Raw genomic sequence first — 10,745 nt, 5'->3', positions numbered from 1 at the left:
GCCCAAGAACATAGGACAAGCCACCCCAGCCACATCTGTTTTTACTCCTTTGAAGTCTGTATATAAGAGGATAGCTCTTTGCAAAAGTGCTTTTCCCTCTCTGCTCCCTCTTTTCCCTGGATGTGGCACAGGTCTGTTCCTTGTCCAGTGCTCAGTCCTGTTGAGCCAGTCTGCACAGGCAACATCCTGCACTCTCCAGGCCCACTCATCCATAGCCCTACAAGAGCTTCCCTGCAGGGATCTGGCACTGGGACCAGCTCAGTGTTAAGGACTTGGGAGAAATCCCTGACCCTGCTGCTCCCAGGTCCACACTGTGTTTTTGGGAAGCTATGGCTGAAAGGAGCAGGGGTGTTAGAGGAAGCAAACATGCAAGTAGAAGGCATGAAGAGAAACCTGTGTCATAGCCTTTATGAGGAAGACTCATCCCAGACAAGGACCAGGTTGACAGCTCCATAACAACTGCCTGTTCTTCATGGAGAATTTGACTCTTTCACCACGAGGATACCAGGGCAGGGAAAGGAAGAAAAGCAAGTGAATAGGTGAAAGAATCTCCCCTAGAAATGCCCCTGGGAGAGATGTGTCCACACTGTATCTTACCCACGGTGAGTGACTGCATCTGCTTTCCACTGGCTGAGTGCTCTCTGGGGAGCATGACCAGACTGAAGAGCTGCAGCAACTGAGGAAACCATTACCAGCTTTCCCAGTGCCTATGCCCTGGTCCTCAACTGTTGGCAGGAGATCAGAGCTAATTAAAACCTTTATGTGGAAACTTACTTTTCTTGCATGAGGGACTTATTCATAGGAGCCCAGCAGTCCTGTTTTCTCCCTTTCATAAAAATAGCGTATTCGCTCTGTTGGTGATGTGATATTTTGCTCCAGAAGGGCACATTTTTCTACATGTTCTTTCCCCGATTTGTTCAGCTAGTGCCCATGACTTCATTTATTTATTGTAAATAAACAGCTGATACCATTTCTTGCAAGCTCTCTTTCTGTGCTGCTCTTTGTTACTGCTCTGGCAACAAAACACTTAATTGCCCTTTGTCAGGCAGCAAATTTTTTGTACCCATTTGGACAGGGCTGTTTTAGTGTGACATTGTTAATTAACCCTCTGTCTCCCAGTCATGTCCAAAGTGGTAATAGAGCCAGCCCTGCTCTTAAGACCAAAGGATTAGCTCATTTGAGTTCAATAATGCCTCTGGGATTCATGGTGGCTATTTGGGGATTTTTCTGTGTAGATGGAAGGTGGAAAATATCTAAAACGCCTTTTTTCTTCTTTTCCCCCCTTGGCTGATATGAGTCATGGTTATTTTTCTTCACTGTAACTCTTGTAGCAAGGGAGATGTAGTACTGAAATAGTATAGTAGAGTAGGGAATTGATGCAGTAAGTTTCTTTCTTACAAAACTTTGCAAAAAATATTCTTGCTAATTCATTGTGTAGCAGCTGGTAAACAGTGATGATATCTCTTGTTGTTTCCCTCTCTATTCTGATGAATGTGCTTTGCAGAGTTCTTTGTGTCTAACTCTATTCCCAAGGTCATCTGATAGTTTTTTTCCAACATGGAAGCCTAACATCCAAAACTTTCAGTTTTGTTTCTTAAGTAGAGTCCCAATATATAGCATTGATAGAAGCACTAAGGTAAAGGCAGACATGCCGAGGAAGGAGCGCTGAGCATGTGCTGAACTGTTCAGCACGGAGTTCCTTTGCTGGACAGACACCGTGACCACCCAGCAGATGCACCACATGTGCCACTGAGGCGAAGTTTGCACGTTTGCTGATGACCTGCAAGCACAGTGACATCTGTTTGAAGCCTGACCAGAAGGATTTTATCGTGGCTGCTCCCTGGCTGATGCCTTGTCTGGGACCTCAGTCTGCTCAGATGTTTTATTGGGAGGAAAGCACTTTGGCGCTCTCTTTCTCTCCTTTTTCACTGTGGACCTGAATCACTTAATTATCCACTGAGGGAAAACAAACTAAACAACTGAGATAAAAAAGCATTCCAGGGAGCACCCTCCAGCAGATACCACATAACCCTCCTCTCTGCTCTTAATCTGCAGAATATGCAGAACCATTTCTGGCTTTCTCCCTCCCCATGGCCAGTGACTTGTTCTTGCCTGATTTAAAGTTCTTGTTAGGAAATGAGACATTCTCAAGAATTTCCTGAAATTTGTTGGAAAGGGCAAAGTCTCTCTGGCTGTCACTTCTTAAGGTGATAAAGGATGAATCAAAAGCTGTGCTTGGCATCTGAAGACTTCACAAGATTATACAGGAGAAGGGTGGCTCTCAGTTTTACAGCCTGGAAAAACTTAATACTGTATGTTAATAATATAAAGATATTACTATTCCATAGCTTTCTTGGAAAAAAGCATCCCCACCTATTGTATGTGCATTAATAGGTCTTGCCTGTGTGTAGAAGCAGTGTGTTTTACAGTTGGAGAATAAGGAGTTATGTCCTGGTTTAAAAATGCAGTAATCAGCAGAGATCTGACTCAGACAAAGGAAAGGTATCTTAAGATGACAATGATCTTCTATAATAGATGAGAGAATTAAATGATTGCTGGGAAACTCCCCTGCAAAAAATGAGCAAAACAGGAACAAAAAGCCTCTTGGTGCAATGAAATCTGTTCCAAACACAGCTGAAACTAATTAAATAAAAAATGATCTAGGCAAGATTGATCAAGTTGGTCTGGAAAGGCTGTTACCTGTTTTTTTTGCAGGCTGTGTTTCCCTAGAAGATTAAAGCAGCAGTAAGTTTTAGGGTGATAGATGAATTTTTGTTTCATTTTCTAGGAAAAAATGAAGTTAATAACTTTTTTTTAAGATTTGGAAATTACTAGTTCTGTGATCAGTTTAGTCACCCACACAAGAATATAAAGAGATACCATGAAACATATATGAGCCTTTTAAATAAATTTTTTTTAAAAAATCTGTGTTTATAAAGGAACAATTTGATAGCATTCCAAACATAACTTGTAACTAGTATAGCACTAAAATGAGAAAGTAGACCAGACTTCATTTTTTTTTTTTTTTTTTTTTTAAAATTTCCATTACACAGGGGTTTATTTTCACTTTTTTTGGGTTGATCTCAGTGCCAGAATGTGCTGCAGATATTTCACTGCAGAGTCAGGCCGCCAGATCCTCCCAGCTTCCTTGTCCTAACCTTTGTGTTGTTTTTTTGTAAACACACAGACAGCTTGAGGTTTATTTCTGTGGGCTCTGTAAGCTGATCTTTCCGTCACTGCTGGGGAACAGTATTGCAACATTCCTGCCTCTTCAGCTAAGGACATCGTTATGAGGCAGAGTGTATTTTTATCGGATGAACTCATCCAAGCTCATTCCTGACGTGCGCCTCTTTCTCCCCCACCATCCGTGCAATTCCCCTCGAAATGCACTTGTGAAGCTCTTGTGCAGCATTAGCCAAGTGCTACTGCGCTTCTGTTGCAGATGGTGACCTCAGTGGCCAAGGACATAGGACAAGGCAACCCAGCCACATCTGTTTTTACTCCTTTGAAGTCTGTATATAAGAGGATAGCTCTTTGCAAAAGTGCTTTTCCCTCTCTGCTCCCTCTTTTCCCTGGATGTGGCACAGGTCTGTTCCTTGTCCAGTGCTCAGTCCTGTTGAGCCAGTCTGCACAGGCAACATCCTGCACTCTCCAGGCCCACTCATCCATAGCCCTACAAGAGCTTCCCTGCAGGGATCTGGCACTGGGACCAGCTCAGTGTTAAGGACTTGGGAGAAATCCCTGACCCTGCTGCTCCCAGGTCCACACTGTGTTTTTGGGAAGCTATGGCTGAAAGGAGCAGGGGTGTTAGAGGAAGCAAACATGCAAGTAGAAGGCATGAAGAGAAACCTGTGTCATAGCCTTTATGAGGAAGACTCATCCCAGACAAGGACCAGGTTGACAGCTCCATAACAACTGCCTGTTCTTCATGGAGAATTTGACTCTTTCACCACGAGGATACCAGGGCAGGGAAAGGAAGAAAAGCAAGTGAATAGGTGAAAGAATCTCCCCTAGAAATGCCCCTGGGAGAGATGTGTCCACACTGTATCTTACCCACGGTGAGTGACTGCATCTGCTTTCCACTGGCTGAGTGCTCTCTGGGGAGCATGACCAGACTGAAGAGCTGCAGCAACTGAGGAAACCATTACCAGCTTTCCCAGTGCCTATGCCCTGGTCCTCAACTGTTGGCAGGAGATCAGAGCTAATTAAAACCTTTATGTGGAAACTTACTTTTCTTGCATGAGGGACTTATTCATAGGAGCCCAGCAGTCCTGTTTTCTCCCTTTCATAAAAATAGCGTATTCGCTCTGTTGGTGATGTGATATTTTGCTCCAGAAGGGCACATTTTTCTACATGTTCTTTCCCCGATTTGTTCAGCTAGTGCCCATGACTTCATTTATTTATTGTAAATAAACAGCTGATACCATTTCTTGCAAGCTCTCTTTCTGTGCTGCTCTTTGTTACTGCTCTGGCAACAAAACACTTAATTGCCCTTTGTCAGGCAGCAAATTTTTTGTACCCATTTGGACAGGGCTGTTTTAGTGTGACATTGTTAATTAACCCTCTGTCTCCCAGTCATGTCCAAAGTGGTAATAGAGCCAGCCCTGCTCTTAAGACCAAAGGATTAGCTCATTTGAGTTCAATAATGCCTCTGGGATTCATGGTGGCTATTTGGGGATTTTTCTGTGTAGATGGAAGGTGGAAAATATCTAAAATTCAAAAGACTATGGAGTGCAGTTTTGGTAATTAAGGCTCATTCTTGATTTCAATTTACCCATGCTACCTATGCAAATAAGTATGCTAATGGCCGTTGGGGCCCACCTGAATTTCAGCTGTTGAGATGCTGAGCATCTCTGGTACTATTAACGACTCTTCATGCAGCCTGCAGGAGCACACACAGAAGTAAATTTTTCATCTGGATCTAATAAGTCATAGTGTTTCTAGGTAGCTGTGGCTACCTAGTTGGAGTCCCACTCAAACTGGGTGCAGTTAGGGCGTGTCTGTTGTGCTCATGTCTGTGGGAGCTTGAAACAGACCTCACCTGCAGGACGGTGGTTGCTGTCTCTGCTCGAGGATTGGATTGTCCGTGCTTGGATTTGCAGGAGAGAGATGGTGGGAGTGGCTTTGGAGGGGACCAGCAGAGGGATCAGAGCAGCGCTGTTTTTGTCAAGCTGCACCCATGTTGTGGGGTCTAGGGCGAGGCTGTACAAACGTTGCCTCCGTGCATTGCCGTGAGTCCAGGGCTGACACGGGATGAGGCTGGTAATTGGGTGTTTCCACCAATGCTGCTGGCAGCAGGCTGGGACCAGCCCAGCCCTGCTGCGTGTTCCTTTCAGTTCCTGGAGTCTCCCAGTGGCCTGAGGGGACTTCTTTTAACCTGCTGTGAGAGACTCAGTGTTATAAAATCCCATTTATCTGAAAAGGCTTCTCCTCTCTTGCAGGTTCTCCAGGTCAGATGAGCTGTCCCGGCACAGGCGCTCCCACTCGGGGGTGAAACCCTACCAGTGTCCTGTCTGCGAGAAGAAGTTTGCTCGAAGTGACCACTTGTCCAAACATGTCAAGGTGCACCGGTTCCCACGAAGCAACCGCTCCGTCCGCTCCGTGAACTGATGGGTCCCACTCTCCCCTTCCCGCCCAGCCATCCTACAACAGCCAATGACAGCACTTTGCTCACTATATTTCTAGTGATAATTTATTTGTCTCCACAGAACAGTCAATGCTGTTACTTGATATCACCATGTTTGAGTACCCCATGTCCTTCAAAGATGATTTGAGAATGAAGTTCTTTTTGGGTCAGGAGAGCGGGGCGCCTCTTCCTTTTTTTTTTTTCTTTTAAGGATATTATTTTCATTTCCTTCTATCTGTCTCTCCTTTGCTGTTGCTTCTTTTGGAAATTACAGTGTTTTATTTTTAGCTGTTTTCTGCTGCACAGGAAAATGTAAAAGTTGCTTGCTGCTAGTTAATTATAGCCCTTTCATTGTGAGTTTTTATTAAGCTGCTCTATTTGTCCAGTTTGGAAACAGCAAATTCCTTTTGAAATGAGAACAATTCCTTTGTTTTTGGGTCGTCTGAGCCAAGGATTTGTAGGGGCTGGCCATAGGAGGAGGAACAGTGGGAGTCGGGGATGGGGCAGACAAGGCTTGGAGAGCACTGGAATGTGCCTCCATGCATCTCTGATTTTCCCGGCTCACATTTACCTTTCCCTTGGCTAGGGCTATATATAAATATTTATGTATATATATTCATACATACATACATATATATATATTTAAGCAAAGGCATGTCCCAAGCAAACCCAGAGGCTCAGGCTGGATGGAATGGCTTGGAGTGGAGCCTTTGGAACTGTGTGCGTGCTTTTGTCCTGTGCTGCCAAGGGGTGAAAGGATGCCCAGGTGTCAAAGGACGCTGCTTTTCTTTGAGGCTGGTTTGCAGCATCCACTGTCTTTAGCAGAAGAGCTGTTGTCTGCACACAAAGCAGCATGAAGATGTTTGTGAGAGCCTCTGAGCTTTGTTCCTGTCTCTGCTCCTGCCCCCTCGTGTGATCTGGAGGGAGAAAGGAGAGCCCCAGCCGCGGGGGTGCCTGGTGAGCCCTGGGCATCGCCACATCCACTGTGAGTGAAGGCCTGGCTGGCTGGAGCTAAGTCTCTCTTTGCCTGCTGGCTGGCAAGGTCTGTAGGCTGTGCCTGTGCCCAGGGAGGGTGGGAGGCACTGTGGCCTGGTGGGACAGCGCTGGGAGATCGGGGTCTAGGGGTGACCCTCGGTGCTAATCCCCTCCCTCCCGACAGCCATGTCAGAGCTCCATGCAGCTGGGGTGGGCGAATGGGTGAGAACAGTAGCCAAAAGAAACGAATTTGTGTGATAGCTGGCTAAGAAGGGAATTTAAGCAAATGATCAGATGGTAGCAGGCAAGTGATTTTATTTGTGTTTCTTCTTGTTTCGTTTTTCCTTTTGAACTCTGGCAATTGTAAGAAGCTTTAGAAGAAAATAGAATTCAGTAATTAGGAATGATTTTATAATGGATGTTGCATTTCCTTTCCATTCGCAGATGGCATCTGTTTGTCTTTTCTGTCGGCAAAATGGGAAGTAGGAAAGTGTGATCCTAGCGCTAGGCAGAGCAGGAACCCGTGCTGTGCCAGAACAGCAGGTCTAGCTAAAGTGAATGCATTCCTTTTGTCCTCTAGAAATTAATATAAATGAACTATCATCTATTGACTGGTTTATATCACATCCTATGAATGTATGTAAATAAAACTGTACATAGATGCATATCTATATAAAATATCTTTTAATAACATATCAAATTTGTGTAAATTGGAAACAAAAATACCTATAAAGCCAGTGTACATAAGTTACAATTCTGTATATTTTCTTTTGTTCTTCATAAAAATATATTTACTTTGACAATAAAATGAAAATGGAAATTTTAAATCCCTCCTTGAAATTATTATTCATTAATTTCCTTTATAGCCAGCTCTGTAATCAGGACAATCGCACTTGAAATTTCGATTCACCTGGATGTAAATTTTCAGGTGCTGTGTAACAGGGAGAGGATGGAACAGTTCTGAAGTTATCTTCAGTTTTTCTCATCTCAGAAAGTTCTCGGAAGGCGCGAGATGTCTCAGCTCTCTCTTCGCTGGAGCCCTCACGCCTCGCTTGGCAGCCACACTGGGACACAAACGCCTTCCGTGGCTCCTGACTGCTGTGGGACAGGTCTGCAGATGCAGTAAAACTGTGGTTAATAAAGCAGAGCAAGCAGGTTTTGAGGGAATTCCAGCTTTAGCGATTAGTGTGGAGGAGGAAGGGCTTCAAAGTCTGCTTCAGACTGTGGCAGTAACTCACCGTGTGATCCAAGACAAAGGACTCAATTGCCGTGTTCTGCAGTTCCCTTTCTTGTAAAATGGGGATAATAACGCATCACAGTGGTACTGTGGGCCTTAATCTGCATTTGTGTGACCCTTGGTTGGAAGGAGCAAGCAGTAAGACCAGTAGTCACAGGATTAAATTGATACAGAAAGGCCCAGCACGACGGAGGTCTTGGTGCCAGGGCACCTCAGTTGGCTCTTCTGTAAATCCCACGCCTGAAAGAATGATGTGAAGGAGCTGTGGTAGGAAGCATGGCCTCAGGCCTGAGGAGAAGACACCCTGTTCTGCAACATCCATTGCTTCCATTTGTAACAATAGGGGCATGAACACCATGCTCTTGTGATCTGAAAGCCGGGACATCTCTTGCACTGTGCTTTTGGTTCTTTGTCCTCCACTGGAAGAAGAAACCAGCAACATGACTGGTGTTAAAGTCACTTCTGAGTCTCCATGGGAGCAATGGTGCAGTGGGTCCAGATCTTCTCCCAGCAAGAATCATTCTGACACTAACAGGCACTGAGGGATTAAAGTCTTTCCCTGAAGAACAGCCACCAAAAAGCGCCAGCTGATGAGCCTGGGCTCTCCAGACCCCTGATTATTTTTCCCAGAGAATCCCTTTGAGTTTGGCAAGAGGACCGAGGGATGAGGCAGACTAAGTTCTGTGCACTCCAGGTTGTTGTTACCTCCTGAGGTGTAGCCTGAAGATCAGAGGGCTCAGGACAGCGGTTTTAAGCTTTAATTAGCAAGCCTGCACCAAGAGGATCTGCAATTCCCTTCTGTTCTCACCCTATCCACTTCATCTGTTAAACCAGCTGCTTTATTTTAACCAGCATCTCAGTCTCTTCCCCATCTCACCTGGAGTTCTGATATTGCTGTAAAGTTGGGCAATTCACCCTGCAAGACCTTTGGGGCAGAAGTTGCTATTTTTCTGCAAGAGGTAATACTTAAAGCTGAAGTGGAGTAATGTAAAATCCCTGCTGTTGGAGCACAGCAGGGCAGAAAGATCTAAGTTATGTTTTAGCCTGGAATATTTTCCATGAAATGCATATTCTCTCTCTTTTTTTTTTTTTTTCTTTTTCTCTTTGTTTTAATAAGGGTTTTGAGTGTGAATTGTGGGGTTTTTTTCTAGTTAATACCTAAGGAAATATAAGTTTATGTAAAAGTTGCAATATTTTGCTGAAAAGAGTAGAGCCATGTTTGCTGTGAAAGCAGAGTTAGTTCTGCATGAAATGAATGACACTGTCAGAGTTTTGTCACAAAAAACTAGAACTTTCCAAAAGAGATTTTGGTGTTTGTTTTATGTGGAATTACTGGCCTGGCTGGGTTTTGCTGATTCATGAGAAAAATGTGGCCTTGCCTTAAGTCTGGCTTTATCCACCTGAAGGTAAATATATATTTAAGTGCTTTGATGCCACAACTAGATAAGTTTATTATGTCCCAGCTTCAGCAACTCTGCATGGCAAAGCACAGCATGGCATGGTTATGCATATGCCTAAGTCTCATTGACTTCAAACCTCTGTAATTTCTGAAGTGTGAATGGACACATGTGCAGTGGTACAGCCTTCACAAGATGATCATGATCTGGTTCCTAATGCTTACCAGAACTTTGTGTGTTTTTAAAAGGTTTATAGTCCCTATGTCAGAACTGGTGGTGAAGGAGTAGTGCTAGGAGAGGTAAGGAACTATCACCTGGGGAGGCTGTACTGGAGGAATGGACTAAGCAGAAGGAATAGGAGTAAAGTGATCTTTCTCTAAGGTGACCTGACTTCTGTGACCTGTGCTTAAACATAGTGCAGAGGAGAGATGTGTCTGAGACCACAGAGCAGCACAGAGGGGAAATGGGAGCGGAACCAGGATGTCCCGAATCTCCTTTGCCCCAGACAGTGGCACAGATCACATGCCAGTAACACGCAGCGGGTTACAGGAGGCAAGGAGTAATAGGACGCATGAGACATCAGGTAAACAAAGAAAGGTAAAGATGGGACACAGGTAAAGTCAGGTTGCACTGATAATGCGTGCTTTTGGAAAGGATGCCGGGGGAGAGGAACAAGATCTTGCTTGCTGGTGTGCCACATGTGGGAGTCACCAAGGCAGAGCTCCCTAGAAAGAGTCCTGCCTCCCTGACCTGTGTTGTGTGGGACTTTTTACCCCGGCAGTTTTGAGGGGAGCTCAGGGAGCTGCACCCCTGTGGAAAGCAAACCAGCCCGTCGAGCAGGGTGTTGTGATGGAAGGTGGCAACTCAGGCTCCCTGGAGGAGCACTTGAGTCTAGATCCTGTGATATTTGCAACAGTTTTCTGCTTCCCGCCCTCCCTGGGGGTTGTTTTCACTGAAGTCCTTGTGCCAGGAGCCTTCTCCTTGTCTAAATGGCCACTATACATTTAATCCAAACAACCAGGTGACCCCAGCACAAAGCTGGTGGCAATAATCCAGTGTTAATGATTACCCTGGGCCCCTTGGGTTATGTAAGCCTGGATGTGCTGTACTCAGCTCTCAGCTCGGACCTGCCCTCCCCGTCTGGGAGAAATACCAAGGACCTGCCAACACACATAGAAAGTTGTTTGGAGCCAGCTGGGATTTTCCTTTTGACAGCACCCATGAAACCCGTTATTCACTCAGTTCAGTGATTGCCATGCCATGCTTGCTTGTTATTCAGAGATGTTGCTCTTAAAGAATGAGTTGTGCTAAGCTCCCACTGGCTTCAGCACAAGCCAAAGACAGTGACTGCCATGACTTATCCAGGGGAAAAATTTCCCAGCTAAGGCAGGAGCTGCAAATCCCAGCAGGTCCTTGGCTTCCCTTGCTCATTCCTTTTGGGACATTGGTGTTTTTGTGGCTTTTAATCTCTTGTTCCATGGGTGTTAGTTTCGTTCTTGCCTTTTTTTTG

General features: G+C 45.0%; 1 protein-coding gene across 1 annotated transcript in view; it reads left to right on the top strand.

Annotated features, from left to right (window-relative positions):
• Positions 1 to 9,139, top strand: part of KLF15 (Kruppel like factor 15) — a 15,274-nt gene extending 6,135 nt beyond the window's left edge. Inside the window, exon 3 of the mRNA XM_008632243.2 lies at positions 5,442 to 9,139. Within this exon, the coding sequence (XP_008630465.2) occupies positions 5,442 to 5,610 (169 nt within the window). The 3' untranslated portion in view covers positions 5,611 to 9,139. The remainder of the gene's footprint in view (positions 1 to 5,441) is intronic.
• Positions 9,140 to 10,745: the final 1,606 nt, after the last annotated feature.

The sequence above is a fragment of the Corvus brachyrhynchos genome, unplaced genomic scaffold (assembly GCF_000691975.1).
Source record: "Corvus brachyrhynchos isolate BGI_N302 unplaced genomic scaffold, ASM69197v1 scaffold4, whole genome shotgun sequence".
NCBI classification, from domain to species: domain Eukaryota; kingdom Metazoa; phylum Chordata; class Aves; order Passeriformes; family Corvidae; genus Corvus; species Corvus brachyrhynchos.
Note: the sequence above shows the minus strand (reverse complement) of the source record. Positions and strands in the feature narration are given on the sequence as shown.